Source organism: Sabethes cyaneus, chromosome 3, assembly GCF_943734655.1.
Source record: "Sabethes cyaneus chromosome 3, idSabCyanKW18_F2, whole genome shotgun sequence".
NCBI lineage: Eukaryota > Metazoa > Arthropoda > Insecta > Diptera > Culicidae > Sabethes > Sabethes cyaneus.
Genome location: NC_071355.1, coordinates 179,570,811 through 179,594,026, shown reverse-complemented (window position 1 = coordinate 179,594,026; position 23,216 = coordinate 179,570,811). Strand labels below are relative to the sequence as shown.

The 23,216-nt window shown below is 38.2% G+C and overlaps 5 protein-coding genes across 7 annotated transcripts in view; 3 read left to right on the top strand and 2 right to left on the bottom strand.

Moving 5' to 3' along the window:
* LOC128741387 (glyoxylate reductase/hydroxypyruvate reductase-like) overlaps positions 1-5,084 on the top strand; it is a 92,149-nt gene extending 87,065 nt beyond the window's left edge. For 2 of the 3 annotated variants that reach the window (XM_053837179.1, XM_053837177.1), the window contains exons 2-4: positions 3,830-3,922; positions 3,992-4,764; positions 4,911-5,084. In XM_053837179.1, coding sequence (XP_053693154.1) covers positions 3,837-3,922; positions 3,992-4,764; positions 4,911-5,038 — 987 coding nt within the window. In that variant the 5' untranslated portion in view covers positions 3,830-3,836 and the 3' untranslated portion in view covers positions 5,039-5,084. Of the gene's footprint in view, positions 1-3,158; positions 3,227-3,829; positions 3,923-3,991; positions 4,765-4,910 lie in introns of those variants that run through there. The other variant, XM_053837176.1, reaches the window with a different exon arrangement.
* A 701-nt stretch (positions 5,085-5,785) lies between these two features.
* Positions 5,786-6,988, top strand: LOC128742119 (glyoxylate reductase/hydroxypyruvate reductase-like). Its single transcript, XM_053838342.1, has 3 exons — positions 5,786-5,932; positions 6,007-6,773; positions 6,834-6,988. The coding sequence occupies exons 1-3, from the start codon at positions 5,823-5,825 to the stop codon at positions 6,950-6,952; spliced, it is 996 nt and encodes a 331-aa protein (XP_053694317.1). The 5' UTR covers positions 5,786-5,822; the 3' UTR covers positions 6,953-6,988.
* A 6-nt stretch (positions 6,989-6,994) lies between these two features.
* Positions 6,995-7,850, bottom strand: LOC128742120 (28S ribosomal protein S7, mitochondrial). Its single transcript, XM_053838343.1, has 2 exons — positions 7,742-7,850; positions 6,995-7,684 (listed from the first exon to the last, which is right to left on the bottom strand). Exons 1-2 carry the CDS (start codon positions 7,774-7,776, stop codon positions 7,039-7,041), a joined length of 681 nt encoding a protein of 226 aa, XP_053694318.1. The 5' UTR covers positions 7,777-7,850; the 3' UTR covers positions 6,995-7,038.
* Positions 7,851-9,504: 1,654 nt separating this feature from the next.
* LOC128743717 (transmembrane protein 186) lies at positions 9,505-10,307 on the bottom strand. The gene is made up of 2 exons (XM_053840346.1): positions 9,883-10,307; positions 9,505-9,825 (listed from the first exon to the last, which is right to left on the bottom strand). The coding sequence occupies exons 1-2, from the start codon at positions 10,229-10,231 to the stop codon at positions 9,524-9,526; spliced, it is 651 nt and encodes a 216-aa protein (XP_053696321.1). The 5' UTR covers positions 10,232-10,307; the 3' UTR covers positions 9,505-9,523.
* Positions 10,308-10,507: 200 nt separating this feature from the next.
* Positions 10,508-13,087, top strand: LOC128742605 (transducin beta-like protein 3). Its single transcript, XM_053839017.1, has 2 exons — positions 10,508-10,598; positions 10,708-13,087. Exons 1-2 carry the CDS (start codon positions 10,582-10,584, stop codon positions 13,085-13,087), a joined length of 2,397 nt encoding a protein of 798 aa, XP_053694992.1. The 5' UTR covers positions 10,508-10,581.
* Positions 13,088-23,216: the final 10,129 nt, after the last annotated feature.

The following is a 23,216-nucleotide window of genomic DNA, read 5'->3' as shown; positions in this document are numbered from 1 at the left end:
ATATATTTTGTTTTGGTAGAATTTATGATAAGCGATTAAGATGCGTGTACGCTTCTTCTACAGTTCTACGGTTAACACCGATGATATTGATGTCGTCCGCGAACCCTAGGAGCATATGAGATTCGTGATGATACCGGTACCGCTTCTCTGCACGCCGGCCCTTCGAATAGCACCTTCCAATGCAATGTTGAACAGCAAGTTCGATAGTCCGTCACCTTGCTTCAAACCATCTAACGTCACAAACGAGTCCGATGTCTCACCCGCTATCCTGACGCTTGATTTTGAACCATCAAAGGTAGCACGTATCAGCCTAATCAGTTTTGTTGGAAAACCATGTTCAAGCATAATCTCGTTTCGTTTAACTGAATCGTACGCCGCCTTGAAGTCTATAAACAGATGATGAGTCTGCAAGTTGAATTCCCGGAATTTATCGAGGATCTGTCGCAAGGTGAACATTTGGTCCGTCGTGGAGCGTCCCTCTCGAAAACCACCAGTGCGGTTTCACCAACAAAGGTTTCCTATAACGGCCTCAGTCTGAGAAACAGGATGCAGGAGAGAATTTCGTATGCAGAATTGAGGAGAGTAATACCTCGATAATTGCTGCACTCGAGTCGATGGCCCTTTTTGTAAATTGGGCATATGAGACCTTCCAACCAGTCCGTAGGTAATTCCTCCTCAGTCCATACCTTTAGTATAACCTGATGGATTACATAATACAGCCGTTCGCTACCGACTTTCAAAAGTTCGGCGGGGATGCCGTCCTTTCCAGCTGCTTTGCCATTTTCAGCTTTCTCGCTGCTTTCCTAACCTCGTCCAAAGTTGGTGGATCCACAGCTTGTCCATCATCCTCAATCGTTATCCTGTTTCTGTTGATAGTTCCATTTACCGGTCTGATTAGCGTTTTGTATATCGTCAGCTTTGTGTTGATCGAAGCGTCTTGCGGAGAGAAAACTAGGCTCGATTTCCATCTTTAATACGTCATTGGATCTCCTTACTCGTATTATTGTCGCCCGTGACCGGAGATCCCAAATATACGAACTCATCAATCACTTCCAGTTCATCGCCGGGTGTATCCCAGCTGGTGAAGGTAGAGATACAAGTTGCTGGATAAGACATCAAGTCTACCGACACAAGGCCTCAGTGCCTTGTGTTCAGTCAGTGTCAGTGGAGAAAGTGTGCAAGCAATTTTACATGTGAAAAGTGTGCCCTTAACGAACGACTAAAAATCACATCGAGCTGAAAGGTGGAACTTGTAGACTTGTGTGAAATTGATCTCTGCAATGTAATCATAACCGCAAGTGACAAGTCGTAGGTGTTTGAATACGACCCAGAAACGAAAAGCCGGTCGTTTTACAACACAATCGCTGACATTAGTTTTCGAAAAAAGTTTATTTTGACTATATTTTTATTTTGATTTTTACAGAAAAAAATTTACTTAAGGCACACCGGGGCAAGTGGGACCTAAAAAATACATAGTTTGGGTTTATTACATTGTGCTTTCTATACCTATGATTATTTCAAAATTCTTTCAGCACAGAAACTCTTCAGTGATATCACTTCGAAGGATTAATTACGAAAAAGGCCTATCAATTTACATGAAATGAATCTGGAGGAGAATTTTCAAAATTATGGCGATAGGTCCCACTTGCCCCATTTACCGGGGCAAGTGGGACCTATATTCAAATTTGATTAAAAAGCATAAAATAACAAAAAATTGTGTAAGTTAATATACAGAAACGTTAAAGCATTGCAAGAAGCAATCAAAAACAATATTTGTACGAAGGGTTCATTCAAAAATAGCGTAACAAAATCAGATCACAACGAGCGACTTTATAATTTACATAAAACACAGATCGTGAACAATTACGCTGTAAAGCATTATTGTAATGAAATGTATTTGAATATGTCGTTATATCCAATTCTTGCGAGACGTAATTTAGGATTAACCATTGTTTAATAGCTCGAAAATACGATTATGATCTGTTTGTTTCACCATGCCCAATTCGGTAGAGCTACTCATAAGAGATAGTTGCGCTATAATAACCACAACGCTTTATTGTTTCAATTCCAGTTGCAAATTTGCTTAATTATATCAAATTTGCCTTTCCAGATACAATTAACATCGTTTAGATGTAACCAAACTGTGATTAAACTGTTTGTTCCATCACAAGCTGTGCATATGGCCTTCTTTTTTGGGGTCCCTTGGTTTAGTTCTTTTCGGTTTTATTTTATAGCTTTACTGGTATAAATATTATGTAATTGAACTGAACATGTTCAGTAGTTCATCTAAAAAATGTATTAAGACAGGAAGTTTTGTGCTAAAACACTTTAGCACACTAATAATGTCGTTTTCGTTTTTGTGGTGCAGCTACACCGTTTGGTGTTACACTTTTCGCTGGATAAACGAACACTTGCGGTGCAGCAGCAGTGATGTGGTATGGGTGTGTTGGTGTTTTCCTATCTGCACCAGCTACACTTTCTTTTTTTCTGGTGTAGCTGGTGCAGAAAAAGTGTAGCAATGGTGTAGCACAAAAATCGAAAACGAACAGTTTTGGTGCAAAAAAGCTACACCGGTGTAGCCTCGGTGTAGCTACACCGCAAAAACGAAAACGACATAAGTCCCACTTGCCCCGGATGCTTTGAAGTGCCGACCTTATTTCGACCCATTTTTTTAATGCCGTTTGTCAAATTAAACAACTAGTTTTCGGGTATAATTTGTTAATACAGTCGTTATGTTTATCTACTGCCAGAAAAACATGTACTTTTACGTAAAGCTTGTGGCCAAAATATCATTTCTAGAAAGGTGCGTCTAACTTACAACGCAAATTGAAAATAACGGTCAAATTTAAAGTCTAATTTTGTTGTTTGAAATGCCTGTTATAAATAATCTATAATTTTAATACATGCGTTTGAGTTGTATCTTTCTTTTCTAGAAAGGTTCGGTTGGAGAAAATGAGGTTGAAGAGAGTTATGAGCTCCGTTCCCACTTACCCCGTATTCCCACTTGCCCCGGGTACCTTATATGTTTTACTTTAGAAATATTTTTTAATAGTATTTGGTGTAGTAGTTTACAATATTTTGTCTTACGATGATTTTTTTGGATTTCAGTATTTTTCTTCTTTTTTATTATTTGAAGTTTCGAGTCTCCTAGAATATATCAAAAAATGAACTTAGAATTTCAATTCTTCAAATTGGGTATTTTCATCGCAGCTCTTGTCCAATGTGGGTAAGTTCTTATACACAATTTTAGTCTAGTCTAGTGGATCCAGATCCAAGAAGTATTTTAATAATTTAATAATGGTGATGATGATGACTGTTTTTGTAGTGATTTTTTTAAACGATGAGTTGAATGATATTCCAATACTCTTGTTTTCCGTATATTTATTTTTACAGTTTTTAATCAACCTTTTTAAAAAAGTATTATTTTATCTTAAGCAAACATGCTTCTTGATCCAGTCAACTGTTTTACCCATAAGTCTGCCACATTACTTATGACTGACTAAGATATATAAAAGAATTCGCATAAAAAATTATATAACACCTAGCGATTTTTAATCACATAAATCGTCTGTTTAATGCATATCATGTGCAAGCAAGTGCAGACATGAAACGACAACAAACAATTAGATATCGACGAGATAAATATATTGATAACATTTGATAAAGAAAAAATAAATATATAAATCCAATATTTATTTCAAAGATAACGATAGCTAATTACTGAGTCAGCCACTTACTTCTCATTATCAGTCAAACTTCGCAGTCAGCGCAGAGCAGTCATTGCCCACTTCCATTTTGAACTTTTTAATAACCTGCTATCAACTTACAGCTCTACGATGTCAGCCAAACAAAACTGGCGTCCCAAGGTTTTGGTAACGAACAAAGAAACTCCTGCAAAAGGAGTAAACATTCTACGGCAAAAGTAAGTCTATTTTTCGCATTAAAAACTAATACAAATACTTCTAACATTGCGATTGCTTTCAACCTGCAGGTGTGACGTAATCTTCCCGGAAAATGTTCCGGCAACGAGAGAGGAGATACTTAAGCTGGTACCCGGAGTGGACGGAATTATGTGGGTCGGTCACTATGCGCTAAACGGTGAAGTACTGGATATCGGTGCCCCAACACTGAAAGCTATTTCGACAATGTCGGCCGGAATGGATTACGTAGATTTGGAGGAGTTTAAGCGACGTGATTTCCCTCTCGGGTACACACCAAGTGTCCTGAATGACGCTGTCGCTGACGAAGCTGTCGGATTGATGATCGCCGCTGGAAGACGGTTTCATGAGGGACGACTGAAGATTGATAACTCGCAGTGGAATGGTGGACCGCAGTGGATGCTGGGACAGGACATAAAGGGAAGCACAGTTGGTGTTATCGGTCTAGGGGAAATCGGTCAGGCGATTGTCAGAAGGCTAAAGGGATTTGAAGTTGGCCAGATTATCTACAGTGGCAGGAAACCCAAACCGGCGGGTGATAAGCTCGGCGCTAAGTTTGTGTCGCAGTCGGAACTGCTGAAGGAAAGTGATTACGTATTTATTGCCGTTCCGCTGAATAATAGCACCCGGCATTTGATAAACGAAACCACACTGAATCAAATGAAACCAACAGCTGTTCTGATCAATATTGCTCGAGGGGAAATTGTCGATCAGAATGCGTTGATTGCAGCGCTTAAGAATGGCACCATATTTGCAGCGGGACTCGATGTGATGACACCGGAGCCGTTGCCCGCTGACCATGAGCTACTAAAATTGCCGAATGCCGGTTTGTATTTGTTGATCCTTAAGGTTATCTCATTTCTCGGCTAGCCTTTGATCGCAACTATACTTTTTTAAAAGCAGTTAAAGTCAGGCCAAAGATTATTATAGACCTTCGGCATTTCAAGAAATACTAAAATGTTTTTCTTTCAGTTATCGTACCACATTTGGGTTCCGCCACCAGAAGAACCCGAGACGATATGTCGGTGATTGCGGCCCACAATGTTCTCGCGGGTATGGAAGGATCTCCGATGCTGGCTCCCTATCCCTATCCGGATTGATTTTCTGATGCGCTATTATGTGAATTTATAGTATTAAATATATTATTACTTGTTGGAAATATTGTTGGGGCTTAATACTTGAAATTTATCATTAAAATGTATGCTTTAAAAATTCACTAAAATGGTTCCTATTAGGAAAAACACCAAAATTTAAAAACTGCACAATGTATGTGTTAACTAAAAAAACTTAAAATATACTTTTGAAAACTGAAAACAAGGAGTTTTACATGTCAAATAGTGATCTAAGTTAGTTTTCGAGAAGATTAAATATAAATTTCATTATTTTCCTAAATGCTAAATGATTCCTTATGGTCTATTACTTTTACGATGGCTTCTAAACGGTCTAGCTTCCTATCTAGGAATGGCGGTAATTCACTTTGTTTTATTTGGTCCGGTACAAAGATAAGAAATATATTTACCCAAATGCCCGATCGATAATCAAAGGCAAAGTTCTTCGATTTCCAAAAAAAATTGGGCTAAATTGTGATCCAATTTTGTCAATATGACCTGTTATGACCCCCCACGGTCTAGGCATTATGCGGCCCCATTGTGAGCTAAAAGGTTTTCTATGTAAATGTGAAACGCGTAGCAAACAGCCACTGACAAACTCTCGTCGACATTAAATAGTAATATGGATTGCATATTTTCGAACAGCAGTGTAGGTGGTGTTTGACTTTAGATAGGTACTAAATTAAATATGTAATACAATCATACTAGCAGTTAGCTTAGTACCAATTCAGCAATGCGTCTGAGTGTGAACCGTTTAGTAAAGCAAATAAGTACGATGCTAGAATCTGCGGTGAACGAGATAAGTTTCCGTGCGAACTACAGGCCAAAGTTGTTGGTAACCAGTAGTGATGTGCCGGTAAGCTACATAGATTTACTCAGACGCAAGTGAGTTGACCTTGGAGGGTGACCGCATAGAAAACACTAGATGTAGATACTAACAAATAAACTCCTTCTCCTAGATGTGATGTTACGGTATGCGAAGGATCCACTCGAGAAGATATATTGCGTGCCACTCCAGGAGCTGAAGGAATACTATGGTTGACAGCCGACAGGCTAGACGGCGAAGTACTGGATCTAGCGGGTCCTCAGCTAAAAGTAGTTTCCACTATGACTTCGGGTATGGACTATGTAGACGCAGAAGTCTTCCGACAGCGTAAAATAGCACTGGGAAATACTCCACAAGTTGTAAACAATCCGGTTGCAGACATTGCGATAGGATTGATGATTGCAGCAGCAAGACGGTTCCATGAAGGTCGAGTGAAGATCTTGAATTCCGCGTGGGAACAACGACCCCAGTGGATGCTGGGTCAGGATGTGCCCGGTTCGACAGTAGGGATCGTAGGTTTTGGTGGAATCGGGCAAACAATCGCTAAAAGATTAAAAGGATTCGATGTCGGTCGGTTGCTGTATACAGGTCATAAAATTAAACCAGAAGCCGAACAATTTAAAGCCCAATTTGTAACATTCAATGAGCTGCTAGCAGAAAGCGATTTTGTGTTCATTGCTTGTCCTATGACAAACGAAACAGCCGGACTGTTCAACAGTAACGCATTTAGTAAAATGAAACCAACAAGCGTATTAATCAATGTGGCTCGCGGTGGAATAGTCGATCAAACAGCACTGGTTGAAGCAATCAAAAAAGGTGACATTTTTGCAGCAGGGCTAGATGTAATGACCCCCGAACCGTTACCACCTACCGATCCAATCATGGATTTACCGAATTGCAGTGAGTATAATGGAACGTGCAATCTGTTTTAAGGTAAAGATACTAAAACCTTATTTTCAGTTACCGTACCGCATCTGGGAACTGCTACTAGAAAAAGCCTCGAAGACATGTTTTGCATAACCGCTCGTAACGTGTTATCCGTCCTGGCAGGTGGAAAACCTGTAGCCTCTTACATCTAATATTTCACTTTTCGTTATGAATTGAATAAGACAATAAAAGTTTAATGTTACTTTTATTTACTTTGAAACCCCAAACTACTTATTGTCTAACTCCAACGGTAATGGGCAAAAGCACGATTTGCCTCACACTGGCGATGCAGTTCTTGCTTACGTTTGATCACCTTGCCCTGATTGGCGGCGGCATCGAGCACCTCCCATGCCATTTTTTCCGGAAAATGCACCGTTCGCTCCTTCTCCCGGCATGCTTCCAAAAGCCACTTCATAGCAAGAAAGTACGATCGCTTCTCGGTAATCGGCACTGGCACCTGATATCGGACTCCTCCTCTCTTAATAGGGGTCAGCTGAAGTAACGGTCGACTATTTTCAACGGCTTTCTTCAGTATCACTCTAGGGTTCAGTTCAAGTTTTGCCCTTTCTTCGTCACTTTCAGCCAAATGGTAACGTTCCAGCTGTAAACGTTTAATGTTTTCGAATCCTTTTTCCACCAAGTCTCGAGCTAGACGCTTGTTGCCTTGTTTCATTACATAATTAGTAAACTTGCTGACCAGATCGTCGTGGAAAACCGAACAGGTATCATTGTTGCGTGCGGCCTTTATTGGCACGTGAGCTACGGATTCAATTTCACCGCTTTCCTCGAGTGCCGCTATTGTTTCTTTTTTAAAGACAGGCTCGACAAACTGAGGCCCATACTGGGACATGCCAGCCCGCGGAAAGTGACATGTTAGCGGAAACCTACAACGATACGTATCTGATTGCATGCGTGAGTGGAACAAGAATGTCAACACTTACCGCAGAAAGGTGTTAGGAAGAATTTTTCGCAACATTTCATCTAAATTCTTAAGTTATTCAAAGAAAGTTTTCACTTTTCCATCACCATACTTCCATGTTTTCAAGCACCCACCGAGATCGAGCAGCAGTGCCAAACCCCAAAACCGCATTTTTTGACAGTTTGAATAAAAAACGTCAACAATGAAAGAAGTACTAGAATTTTACAGTGAAGGCGACTCATCGGCGGCGATGAGCGCATTTGTATGAAAAATGGTCCAAACATTGTTTGGGGAATTTAAGAAATTTTTGTATGTGGACATAAGTTTGTTAACCATGAAAAATTCTAAAATATTCAAAAATTCTATTTTCCCACAGAAATTTTTCGATTTTTTGTGTTCTAAAAATTCTTGAAAAAGCCTTTTCATTTAAAATGCTGGAAACTCCAGGACAAATATCTAAGTACACCGAAAAAACTATACACGTGCGATCAATGTGCAGATCATATAAATATTCTCCTGGTGCTAATCACTACAGTTCCATAGGAATAACACATGAATCATATTCAATTGCAAAACCATGGGTAAAACACTTTGAGATGATCTGATATTCACATCAACTCATCGTGAAAGCCACGTGAATTTCAAATAGAATGACTTTTCATAAGAGTTACCCTTTGATTAAACGTGTAAAACCAGTCAAATATTTCTAAAAACTTACATCTTAATTTCATGTGGATTGCAACAAGATATAATCTAATGGTAAATCACGTGGATTTGCGGTGCTAAATCAGTGACTACCATGTTTATTGAAGGTTTGTTGGAAAAGCGTGGCATCGCTTCGAACGTTCAGCTGTTTAGATTTCGGTAAATTTTACCGAATCGTTTAAGTGTGTAACACTCGTTTTCCATTCTTTGCACCGACTAACCCGTTATTTCAAATTTGGACTTAGTTAGGAATGTCTCCGTTTTGTCAAAGTGGCATTTTTTAACGAAAGAAGGGGAAAACCTCATGAAAAATACTTGTTAGTTCGAGGGATACTCCTGTTGCTATTTGATATTTGGGAATGGCGATCATAGATGGTGCTAGTGTTCAGGCAAAATGTGTGGTACGATTTTTGTTGATTTTTCTTCCAAATGTTGTCTGTTTGTCTGTGGTATGTCTGTGGTACTGAAATGTCAATAATGCTGTGTAAATATTACGAACACGGATTATTCGCCTTACACAGGCCCCTCGATGCTGGGACCCACAAACAACAATAGCCGCTCCATTTAATTTCTATGAAGTAAATGAAGATAGAATTAACAAAAGGGTGAATGTCGCAAGTGTAAACAAACCGAGTGAGGGTTGATTTACCTATGCTGGTCCAGCAAAAAATAACTCACCCGTTTTGTTTACATTTGCGACATTCGCCCTTTTGTTAATTCTATCTAGAAATTTCCCGTCCAGTGCTTTTGACGTTCAGATTTCAGTCATAGCAAAATGGCGATTTGCCGAGGGGCCGGCCTTATACTATATATGCATTTATACTCTTTACTGGAAACCTCTTGGCCAAGTCACTAAAAGGTGACTCGAAATCAGTTTAGGAACCGCTTTAATGTTGACCGATTTGGGTAAACATTTTGGTCAGAACTTTATAAAAGAATTGGCTAGTGCCATTTACCTGGACTGATGGTATTTCTCGCGTCACTACAATGAATGGGTAATGTCTCCATTTGGAATTCGGACATGTGCTTCACATTTAAAATAATCATAGCTGTAGATTACACATATACTGATTACTTACATATTAGTCGTAGACGGTCATCAATCTTTCCCAAACACTGTCGAAAATGCTTGCACGTCGTAAATTTGTCCATAGCGATGGATCAGCTTGTACACTTCAGTATTATTGGGATTCTTAACTGGAAAATAGAACTTAAATAGCGACCGTCCAAGCTCAGTTCGCGGTACGATTTCGTCTATGGGATAAACTCGATCCTGCCGTTTTCCATGAAAGTCCACATAGGAAATTTTAACATGCAGGAGGCGCTCATCGGTGTAGACATACCCAACGAGGTTATTTGTAAAATAACTAAACAATAGAAGCGTTAGCGTACTAGATAGACCTGATGAAAGAAATGTTCGATTAACGTTACATTAAAATAACAATATAAAAATATTACCTAACGATCCGCAAATTTGTGATGTCATAATTGAACAAATTTCGCTGTAAGCAAGAGCGATCGATACAGGAACAGTAAACGCTGCAAACGCAATTGGGTACAACCGCAGCCGCTTAATTGAAGCTGTAAGCATTATTCCTGGAAAGTGATAAATGGTATTCCATGCCACATTCGGCCCGGCGCTATCGGCTTTTAACTCTGGCACCGGCTGTTCTGTTTGTAGCGATTTTGTGGAACATTTTCGCACCAGCCTGACTGAAGCTGCTGTCGGTGCTAGTGAATGATGAAAATAAAATTGTCTAATAACACCAATCCGATTAGCTGCACAAAAACGATTCAAATGCAGCATATTTCTTCACAGTTTTATTTTATTATTCACAAAATATTTTAGGCTGTCCTTTATTATTTTAATTTAACCACACAAAACGAAAATAAATCAGCAATCAACCGAACGCGCGTGATGCAATGTGAAGGAAGTACTAGAATATATAAACCGATCAGTTAACTGTCAAACTTCGGCTTCGACTCGTGCTTCGTGCACTGTTTACGCTGTTTACCGAAATCAACGTCAACTCGATAATAGCAGAGCACGTGTATTTGTTTTGCTTTGGAAGCCGACGGACGAACAGTTTAGTTTAGAAGGAGATTAGGACAAAGTTAAATTTTTCTATGTAAATTTTACAAATAGTTTATTCCAAAATGAAGTTAAAGGAAATGTAAGTATTTCTAGTGGTTTCACTAAATATTTTGTTGAAAGAGCCCCGCCGATACTGTTGTAATAGGCTCTTCGATGTCCATCAAATTTTTAATCAATCATGTTTTCAGTTTCGAGGTGCAGAAAGTCTACAAGGCATTTTACACTGGTGGAACGGTTCAATGGAGCACAGATGGGCAGGAGTTCCTTTGCCAGAACTCCGGAGCTATAAGTATGGTGACGATTGCGGAAAGCGACTCAACGGAGGATTCGGTAACACTTGGTGACGACGAAGATGTTATCTATACTTTTGCATTGAGTAAGGATAACCAGAGCATAATATCTGCCCATCGTTCCGGCCTTTTAAAGCTCTGGGACAAGCAAAATAAGCAGGTTAGTAAAATGTGGAAAGGCCTACACCAGGGCCCAATCTCTAAACTAGAGTTCAGCGAGGATGATTCGTTAATTGCTAGTGGCGGTTCCGATACTTTGGTTCGAGTGTGGAACCCTAGAGAGCAAGTGTGTAAAGGAACGCTAAAAGGTTGTCAGGGTGTTATTAATTTGCTTGTATTTCACCCGGACGCGGACAGCAAAACATTACTGGCAGCGGGTGATGATGTTAAGATCAATGCTTGGAACTACGAAACTAGAGAATTGACGAGGACCTTTTCCGGACACTTTTCCAAAGTCACTGCAATTTCATTTTCAGACGATAAGAAATATATGGTGTCTTCTGGAAGAGATAAAATATTAATTCTTTGGGATTATGACTCGCAGAAAGCTATTAAAACAATTCCTGTTTACGAAAGTCTGGAAAGTGTGGTTGTTTTACCGACGGGCATTAAATTTCAAGGACAAAAGCTTAGTACAGGAAAGATTTACGCAGCATGTGCAGGCGAAGAAGGTCTTATCAAAGTGTGGGAAATGACCGAAACTAAAATAGTGTTCAAACAAACTAACAGTTTGGTCACCAAGTCAGTAGAAGACGGTGGATTAGCCATTACAAATATGTTGTTGAATCGGAATACTAAGCAGTTGGCTGTAATCAGTGCAGACCACAACATAATTATTCACAACATGAAATCATTAGACTGCGTCAAACAGCTGGCTGGTTTTAGTGACGAAATTCTGGATTTAATTTTGTTTGGTAAAAACAATCGTTTTCTTGGAATGGCCACTAATAGTAACGATTTTAAAATATACGATACAAATACAATGAACTGTCAGCTAGTGAAAGGCCATACGGAAATCGTATTGTCCCTTTCAGCAAACGATCGGTATATTTTATCGTCATCTAAAGATAATTCAATTCGATTGTGGTCCTACGATGCAAACAAATTCCTAGTTCAGTGTGTGGCTATTGGCTTGAAACATACCAATTCAGTAGGAAGCGTCTCACTCAGTAAGTTATCCGGTAAATTCTGCGTCAGTGTAAGCCAAGATAAATGTTTGAAAACTTGGAAAATACCCGAAGAATTTAACAACACATCTGACGACAAAGAAATAACCCGTTTGAACTGTTCTTTGACAGAACTTGCTCACGAGAAAGACATTAATAGTGTGTGCATATCGCCCAATGATCAGCTGATAGCGACTGGATCACAAGATAAAACTGCAAAACTTTGGGATGTTAACACTTTGCACTTGATAGGTGTGTTCCGAGGACATCGCCGAGGAATCTGGGCCGTACGATTTTCACCCGTAGATCAAATCCTATTGACCAACGCTGCCGATTGTTGCATCAAATTGTGGTCCTTGTCCGATATGACGTGTCTTAAAACTCTCGAAGGACATGAGAGCTCTGTTTTACGGGCAGAATTTCTTTCCAACGGAATGCAGGTGTTATCTGCAGGTGCTGATGGACTACTAAAACTGTGGTCTATCAAAACGTCTGAATGTCTTCAAACCTTAGATAAACATGAAAGTCGAATTTGGGCTATATGCATTTCAGAAGATGAATCTGAATTCTTCAGTGGCGGGTCGGATTCACAGCTTATAAAGTGGAAAGATGTTACCGATGAAAAACGTGAACAAGAACGTAACCAACGGAACGACATGCTGCTTCAAGAACAAGAACTGACCAATTTAGTGAACGACAAAAAACTTCTGAAAGCCCTGCGACTGTCGTTAAACCTAGACCGCCCTTTGATGACTTTAAAAATTATTACTGCCGTCATAAAATCCCAGGAACAAGGATTGTCCGCTACGATACAAAAGCTGCGCGATGATCACAAGCAAACGTTGCTAAAGCATGCCACCGAATGGAACACAAACAGTAAAAACTGCCGGCCGGCTCAGCTAGTTTTAAACATTTTACTGCAGGAAATGCTGTCGGGTAGCTTCCAGGTGACCGAACTGAACAAGCATCTGGAAGCGGCTCTTCCTTACACCGAGCGGCATTTCAAACGGATGACCGAGTATGCAAAGGATTTAAAGTTTATTGAGTATACACTACACTGTATGCAACCGCACGCGGTTCCCCAGGATGGGAGCAATAAAAAACAACACTAAGTGAGTGTTAATTTCTTGTTTCTTTAGTTTAATCTATCCGAATACAACTTGTTGGTCAAGAAATTGGACTGTGGGCAGACATAAACAGCATATCCGAATTTTATTATTAAATGACTTTGGGTTTTGAGCGTGCGGACCCGCAAACAGAAACACTTGTGCGCATTTCCGGGGTAATAACGAACATCCAGCATTAGGATTCCTCTATGTAATACCTAATCAATTTCGCTGCACTAGTTTTAATCCACATTATCATCTAGGCCAGTTTTACCTTTTTGAAAACGGTCTTCGTCCCTTGAGGTTATCCAAAAAAAAATCATGCCATTTTTTGATGCCTACATATGAACGGAATTGCTGGTCCGAATACAGCAATGATTCGCTAATTTAGGGTGAGCTAGCTGGGTGTTCCCTAATTGGGCCATGCTGAGACTAAAATGCACTTGAATGTCAAAGTTCTCTCGTTTCGAAATTTCTATCAACTGTCAGTTGGCCTTATTAGCGAATCACGATTCGATAGATGGAGTATAGCAGTGGCTCAATTAACGAATTTATGATGTAATGTATCAGCAATGAGCTGATATCACAGTATCTGGGGACTATGACAGACGGGTTATGACTTCCGATTTAAATATTTACAAGATATTTTTAACGGATTTGGCAGCATGCGGCCGAGCGTTGTCATGTTGTAAAATGACTTTTTCGTGCCTCTGCTCGTATTTTGGCCGACTTTCGTGAACTGCTCGGCTCGATCGCATTAACCGAATCCAATACTGTTCTCCAGTGATGGTTACTTTCGGTTTCAACATCTCCTAGGATGCAATAAATAACTCCGATATGGTTCCACCAAAGACCCAGTTCGATTCGACGACGAAGAAGCATTCCGGTCATTCCGGGGCTCAACGTATAACATATGTAGCTCGATCAAGTTGAAAGTGATTTGTGATTTCTGATACGCTTGGGAAACTGGCGACGATTGACCCAAGATCGAGTTGAATGGAGGCGACTGCTTGAAACAGCACGAGTCACCTTGGCTTTATGCTGCTGACGACGACAAAGTTGTTACAAATTTATCCAATGGTTTTCTAATTATGAATAACAAGTTACAAACTCAATATAGTATCAAGTTTAGTGAAGAAAAAAGCGTCGAAAAGTATTTTGCTTTTAATGATGAAATTTACTGTAAAAATTTCGAATAATAATGTGTTGAAGTTCGAGTAATAATAACTAATGTAAAGTATAATTGCCATTTCAAAAGTGGAACAAGTTTTCATTTTTCTAAATAAAGAGCTTAATGCCTTTTCATTATGCAATTGGTTTTCAAAATTATCAAAACAAATATTAATTCTTGTTCAGTGCGTATATCAATGACGCATTGAGAAGGTAAAGCAAAGCATCCACTGAATCACAATGTTTACGAGAAGGTAAAGCAAAGCATCCACTGAATCTCAAACGATTGCACATTTACAGTAGATAATTGCTTTAATCGCGCAACCTGAATCATGGTAAACAACGACATTGGTAATGTCCATAGTGACGAAAACTTACTAACCGTGATTATCCCAAGGTAAATAACCGTGCTGATTCAAAATCTGTACATCTTCCACCAGAGAGTGTTATTTTAGCCGTATATTTGGAACGAAAAATAATACTATCGTGAAAATTCCACTACTAAGGCTGTGAACCAACCAATTAATACCATCGTGAAATCTCCTTAACTAATACTATCGTTAAAATTTGTCAGTTTGATAGTTATTTCCTCTCAAGTAAGTAAAATAAGTTCACAATTCGAATCATTTATTTTTAAGCAGTTATTTTACCTTCAATAAGAGTAAATATCAAAGTGCTAAATCTAATTATTTTTTAATTATATTTACAGTGGTTTACCGATTTTATATACCCATCCGAAAATTTTTGGTAGATATATTTGGAATGTAGACAAATTTGGGGAAAAATAAATTGCTCCAAAATAATTTAAATGAACAAAAAATATTGCTATTATTAATAATTTTTTTCAATTATGTATTATTTCAGCGTAATTTTAGGCATAGGGGTTATTTTATTCATATCAACCATTAGCCATAATGCATGTTAACTCAGCAATATTATGAAAAAAGACATATCGAAATTCAAAATTGCCCCGATTTTATTCAAATTTTGTGTACTTATTCCTTTACAGTAAATTTTAGATCCGTATTTTCATTTGGTACTTAGGGTTCTCTTTTCTAATCTTGTTACAGGTCTGTTTTTTGATCGTATGTAAACAACTAGCTTGCCATTGAAAGTACATATAATGAAAAAATAAAAGGCGAATATATTAAATATTTTAAGTGATTTTAAGAGGTTCATACAAAAAATGTTTTTGCAATCCTAAAAAAAAATTGAACGTCAGTTTATTGTTTTTTCTGTAAAGCTCATTAAAATGCCTTTTATTTGGTAATAAAATTATTAAACTCGGTATAATGATTCAAAAGATTAGAATTTTTAAAGAAAGAAAGGTGACAACCATAGTTCCTAGCGGAGACGGGGTGTGCCCGTTGGCGTTACGGTATAGAAAAATCTCACGAAGGATCATTATGAAATGTTAAAAATATGCGTTACAAACAAAATAAATGAAAGTTACATTGCGTATTTGACTTCAGCATTATTATACCCATTCTGTGTATAATTACATACCACAGATGCCATATAGTAAACTATAATATACAAAGAAATATTCTCTGTTATGCATAAATTCATGAAATCTTCCAAATTTTCATTCCTTATGGTTGAAATGACAATTTAAAAAAAGGTAGATAAAACCGAGTCTAAATGGTAGACAAAATCGGGGGTACCTAAAATCGGGTGTAGATTAAACCAGGTGTAGATATAATCGGAATACCACTGTATATATGACTAGCTGTCTCGACAAACTTCGTATTGCCACAAATTAAACTGTGTTGTACATAAATCATGAATCTCGATTGATCTTTGTCACAATCTCGAGTTTTGCAAGATTCTGATGAGTTCAACCTTAGATGATTCATTTTGCAGTTACGTAACTATGAAAGCATCCCAGGTAACCAATAAGCATCACCAATGCTATTCAAATGCAAGCCAATAAGCATTTAAGTCGCCCTAAATGCTACTTAAGTGCTTTTTTTGGCAAAATATACAGCTACTTTACTGCTAACCTTCTTATAGTGCTGACAATGCTAATTTGCAGCTAATTACCGACACAAAGAATTTGAATAGAATTTTGGATGTCAATTTACAACACTTATGCAGTTAAAAAGCTAATATACAACAACGTGCAGTATAAAATGCCAGATATGCTGATTTACTGCTTATGTTAATGCTTATTGTACTTATTGGTTACTTGGGATGGGCAGTTTAACATACAAATTTGCAATTTTTCCTCACAGTTAAGTAGAAAACAACTCCCCTCATTGCTTAGTCAGAAGCGGATAGCAATATTCGTCGTGATTGTACAACATTTCGCCGAATACCATTTAGCGAAAAATCTTAAGCGGAATGTACCATTTGACGGAAAACTTTCTCGTGGAAAGTACCATTTCGCAGGGGTGATCGTCTCCTCGCTGTCGCTCGTTCGGATCCAACTGAAGGAAAGTAATAGGGGTCAGTAGACCTAGGAAAACAAATACAGTGGTAACCCGATTTTGTCACTCCCCGATTTTGTCACGTTTTTTACCCGATTTTGTCACGCTTTTGATTTATCAAAAGCTTAGTTTGAAAATCATTTTCAAACATGTCAAATGTGTTAAAGAACTGTGCTGATTATCGTGGAGTTTCCACAAAAGTTGTTTCATATCTCCACAACTATAATAGTTCTTTATAATAATCTTCTCAACAATTTTGTAGAACATTGTTTTGCTCTATCTCTTACTACTTGAAAAATAAATTTTGTATCTTACTTTTAGGGGGGTTAATCAAAGAATCGTTCATACCATAAGAAAGAGCTTTTTACGCTGTGAAATTTCTCAGAACATAGTTAACCAGTATAATCAACCATTTCGGCGCAATTAAAAAACGCGTGTTTTCATACCTGTGGGCTGTGCTGTGAACAGGTGACAAATGTCCACAGAGAGGTAGAAGGAAGTGCGAAATGTCCTAAAAGTGATCAGAATGAAATATATGTAGTTCGTTCTAAGTTATCTGCAAAAAAATTAAAATTTAAAATATACCCGATTTTGTCACTGTCCCGTTTTAGTCACCCCTAAATTCATCATGGGGGTGACAAAATCGGGTCATTACTGTAAACCTAGACAGTGGTGATTTCTGCGGGGGGTTGAAATAGGATTTTTCTATCTTTGCTGAAGAGATAGAAGGTTACTGTCTTCAGCAAAATTTCTTGTAATAATATGCTGTAAAACTTTGCAGAACACATCAGTGTGTTATATTGAAACTGAAGGAAAATAAATTTTTTATTGCACTTTCAGGGGGATTAATCAAAATTTTAATTTTGCAGGACGATAGAACTGTTAATTTTAAGAAACTCTCCCAAAGGTTCTATAAACCTAAAACCAAGTTTTCCCGCTCAAAGCTAATGCGCACCAAAAAAGGTTCTGGACCACCCAGGTAACCAATAAGCATTAGTATAAGCAGTAAATCAATCGTTTATTAGCATTCCTGGCGTTTTATACTGCAGGTTGCTGTTTATCAGCCTTTTGACTGCATAACGTCGAAAATTGGCATCCACAATTCTATTTAAATTCTTCTTGTCGGTAACTAGCTGTAAATAAGCATTGTCAGCACTAGAAGAGGGCTAGCAGTAAGGTAGCCGCATATTTTGTCAAAATAGCATTTAAGGCAACTAAAATGCTTATTGACTTGCATTTAAATTGTTAAATTCTTAGTTACCTGAGCAGTGTGCTGTGCCCGGTTCATCGAGCTTTCGGATGACCAATTGAGGGTTAAAATTTAATTTTTAGTGGAAGTCTTTGATCTTGAATTTTGAAAAAATTTAGCATAGGCTACCGTACACATCATGGGTGGCTGATATGAGGTACCCGTAAGTACACCATATTCCTGGCCATGTCCTTACGATTGTAGAAATGGGTACGTTAGTTGACCATATATGGGAGAATAAGACGATGCGCAGAAACTCACGCAATCTTCATAGGTCTTCTTGTACCCAGTAATATACGATAAGAAAAAATATTAAAAATAACATGAAATGGAGCATATATTGGACAATAGAACAATCTCACCATCAATCCTTCGAATGAAAAATAATTGCGTCAGTTTCCTTCATTTAATATCCAATAAATAATTTATGTATATCATGTGCATTATTTAAGTTTGTTACGGTTAGAGTCTTGTACAATAGGAGGTGCTTGAAGAGCTAAAGGGAAACGAATAATTAAAATAATATATTATACTTACCTGCTGCCAAGGCCGTGTGGCTCAGCCGTCTGCATCTGGGAACCACGCGGCATCGCACCTCATAGCTTAGCTACAGCTATGTTGGTCGCTCTCTCGTTTGCCTTCCCCATCTCGAATTTTACCCATACCCATCTTGAATTTTGAAAAAAAAAATCGAAAAAAAATTTGCCCATTTTGTTACGGCCGAGGGGCTGACAAAATCGGAACATTACTGTATTGTAAAAAAATTTATCGAAAACTTTTTCGGAGAATTTTCGAAAAAATATTGTCTCACCGATAGCAGCGTTTCAGCATTCAATTGGCAATTCAATTCAATTTCAATGAAAAACACTAGCAAGTGCTGTGCACTTTCCGGCACACCTCATTATTGAAGACATATTCAATTCTGGAACATCTGGTCAGTTTAGTAAAGACCGTAGCTATCTGACGTGATTTAAGTGGATAACTTTGTCACTTTCTTTGCTACAAAAAGTAGAAACAAGCTATGAAAGTTAACTTTGCATCCGTTCGAGGATTTCCATTCTGTTCGAATTTCGCTTCGCGACTGTACTCCGATAAGAGTGTACCTTAAAGCATCGAAACGATATCGCACGACTAATGAAATTCCCGGAAACGTTCGTCGGAAACGACGGATGAAGGGCAGAGTGACTAACGTGTCCAGCCAGAGCGGTTCGGCGACTTTGGTCATTGATACCTATAGTTCGAAGACTAAAATCAATTAGGTCCAGTTGAAAAGAAAGTCATTTAGCTACATCGTGTAGCCGCAAAACAAACGTTGAATCGGTTAGACAATATAAACTGATGATAGCTTTTAACTTAGAAGATGTGTTCAATCGATTGTGAGGCCGCCCTCGCTTATCAGTTAGCGATCTAGAATTGACTCCCCCGCGCACCACCGGGCGGAAGGTAAGCAAAGGCTGATGACGCGTGACGGAGCATTCATTAGGCAAAAATTCGATTCGACATAAGTTTTCAATATCGGCGAATGAGCTGCACGTTTTCTGCCGACGCTGCCAATATTTTTTCATACTCGAGTTGTATCAGAAGAGATGACTATCGCTGATGATGTGATCTTAGATTTTCACTACAGCTTTACTCGTGAATTGTAACTATGTATATTTTATTGTTTATTGTAACATAATTCATTGCTAGTCGGTAGATTTTGGAAGTTATCATGAAACATTGCTTCTTAGAAATGCACACTCTATCAAGAGTTTTACTATTGGCCAACTTGAAACTCTTACCGTTTCCTAACGCAGTTTTTCATCCAAGTTTTTTTCGAGTTACACAGTTATAATGATTCATTTGCCGCCTCCTCACTACACTTATTGCTAATGACCCATTCCAGCGTTACGGGACATTATCCGTGCTATGCAGATCGGTTCCTGTTTCATCAAATCCCTGGCATTCTAGTGAAAAATAAAGTACTCTTTAAACAAATATTTTACAAGGTATTTGCCAAAAAATTGGTGAAACAGGAGGCGATTCATACAGTAACAATTGGTGCTAATTGTGTCCCGTAACGCTGGAATGTGTCTAATGCGTTTCGGAAACTCATGCTTTTTTGGCGCCCCGATAGCTTGCTTTCTTTGCGAGAGTCAATCTTGCCAACTAGACGCTACGGCCCTGACTATCAGGGAAGCTTATTGAAAATTGTAAAAAAATGTTATTGGTTTTCTGCTTATGTACATATTATCCTGTTTTTGTGGTTTTATTTCATCGGGTGATCTCATATCTACATATTGAAATAAAGTTAGTTACTTTATGCATATTTTTCGCTCTCTCATTGAAAGGTTGTGAGGATTAAATTTGTACATTGCATCTACACCGACTCTTGTTTATTCGAAGACAGAAGTACATTTTTGTATTTATTTTAATGTTATAAATTAATTATGACCGCGTTTTGCTATCATTTAACCTTGTTGGCCCTTTTAATCCGGCTAATGTTATAGATTGCATTTTCATTGCCAATGCCTGTTGTTTGATCTGATATCTAGGGTAAACATTAAACTGTTCGCTACAACAGTAAATAATGGTGACATCAAAGAATGATCGTGTTCGTAATTAATTAACCAATATTTGCCTAGATTCGAAGCAATCTAAATGCAAGCAGAAAAACAGAAGTTCAGTCCAATTTTATCGCATTTACGTACATTTTATGCAAAGAATAATGAAGGTTTATCAGTAGATACGCAATGAATTGCATGCACAAACGTGCTTGTTTCAGCTGTTTGGATTACAATGTTTTGTAAGGTTAGTAATAAGTTGAAAATTCAAAAAAATGTTTTTTTGGCAACTTGTATACTTTTTTGCTGAAATACGGGCAGAGAAAGGTGAAACTTATCCATTTATTTTTATTGACAGATACGTATTTTGTCTGTCTTGCAAGTTTTATCTGTTCGTTTCGAAACAGATAAATTAGACAATATGATATATAGGGTAAGGAACGAGTTAAGCAGTGTTACCTATTTTAATCAGTTAATCATAAATGATCCGAAAATGCACTTTTTTATTCATATTTTCAAAATCTTTTGATAGGATCATCTTCACAAATCACTTAACCATACATTTGATTCACACAAACACAATTTACTGGGTTTCCGACAAGAAATATGATGAATTAAAAATTGTTGTCCAAAAACGTACATTTTTCAGCTGCTCTTCAGCAATCGCCACCTCGCTACTAACGAATTCATCAAATTTTCAGCACTGATTACAACCACTCTGAAAGTCAAGCACTCAATTGTCACATACCATATTATTCACTCTCTTTTTTTTCTATTATCTAAGGCTTTGTCACTAGCCGAAAGTTTTATTATTTTCTAACAAAACTGAAAACAAATTCTGAATTGACGGAACCTGTTCACCACTAGTAGCAGCTGCAGCACAACTGATGAACTATCGTGTTGCCAAGACACTGTTTCGGTTCTGGAAATAAGAATTTTAAGTTTGAAATTAACTGAAACCTCCTATGGTGAAAACGTGGTTCAATACTTTCAAGAGAAATGTATGTTCATAATTAATTTTTCTTTATTAAAAACAACACAAAAGACAGTTTTTTCAATAATTTTCGAAGATTTTCTCAGTGATTTAATAAAGCAACGATGTGTTTCAATGTTATTTGCTTTGACAACATTGTACTGAGTCGGATCGTTTGTACTGCTATATGTTTACCTCTTTTGTTCTCCCACCATCCTTATGAACAGCGAGTGAGACGTCAAACTCGCAGTTTCCCATAAGAACACCAGAGAATAAAAGAGACGACGAATACCGTTTGCCGAACGTTGCGGTGAGTGTATGCCCCGATAAACAATTTAGACAGATGGCATTTTACGCATCTATGCCGATACGCTATGCCGATTACGCATCAGATGCCGAAGTTCGAGGGATTTTTTAAGGGGACGTAAAAAAATTCAGATTTCAGGATTGCTTAAAAAAGCACCTTGCGGGTGAAAATGGGTTCGGTCTGTTCAAAATTAGTTCCGCCGCTCCAACTTATAAAGCGAAAAATCAAAAGTTTAGCTCAACAATAGTGTCTTCCAATGGTAACAGCTTGAAGAACTAAAGATAGCAAGAAGATTGGTATGCTGATATCCCCCACTTAGTCAACCCATCGCTTGTAATAAGGTGAAACAATCAGTGACCCGCTTAGACTACTTAAAACTAGTTCTTTACCCTACGATGTAACAAAGTCAAAACATTTTAAAATTATTATGCAACTTTGAAGTTTCATCACTGCATAATATAACAGTATTGTTAGTAACGTTACTGTACCAGCAAATTAGCAAGCAAATTACCAGCAAAAAAAAAAAATAAGTGGGTTGATTTGTGCTGAAAAAAATTAAAGGCGTGCATCCACATGAGATGTACGAAAAATTGGCGTAGGACATTATTTCATCCCCCAATTACCCAGCAAGAGCTAAGTTATCCGATTACGATCGTATATGCTTAGTTAGTCTAATAGTTGTATCCTACGCCTATAAAAAAATTTACTAATATCGAAAACGTACACGTCACCGGGATCATTGAAGCACATGGCCTAAGGTTCGTTGTACCCGTAGTTTGTGCGATGAGAAGACTGCCACAGAAGGAAATGATTCCGGAGTTGCCTTCGAGGGACACCGACGTTTAGCTAGCTGAAGAGATCACGTAGACGGCTAAAAATGTGACGCAGCATTTCTAACTTGCATGCCATTTAGAGTACACCATCGTGATAGAGAGAGAGTTAATATCGTCTTGCAGAACGCATCCGTTAAGTTTGGTCTTAATTTCACGAAATATCTTTAAGTCGTCTGCGAAGATGAATTAGGAACAGCTCAAACGGCTGCACAGCTCGTTAACGAAAAATACAAATATCAAGGATCCTAGATGACAACCTTGTGTCACATCGGAAGGCATCTCGAAACAAGCCATAACGCTAAGCTACTTACAGCCGACATTCAACAACTAGATTACAAATGTAAAACAATTGTCAAAGAATATTAGCTTCACCATCTGATGCCCAAATTTGTGTTGGCTTGAAAAAAATTTGATTGCCATTTTTTGCACCTGTACACGTAGGGTTTTTACTTCTACCAGCAGAGAGCCGGGGTGGCTCTTGCTGTATCAAGAATTCCTTTCCGCTGTACTCAGTTCTGAGCTACTAATTACCAATTCGTTGGGCGTCTCGACACACGCAATACGGCTTCAACCTGGTCGAGCAATCTAGCACGTTGGGCCTCTCTATTCCTGGTGCCGGTGGGGTTCTTGA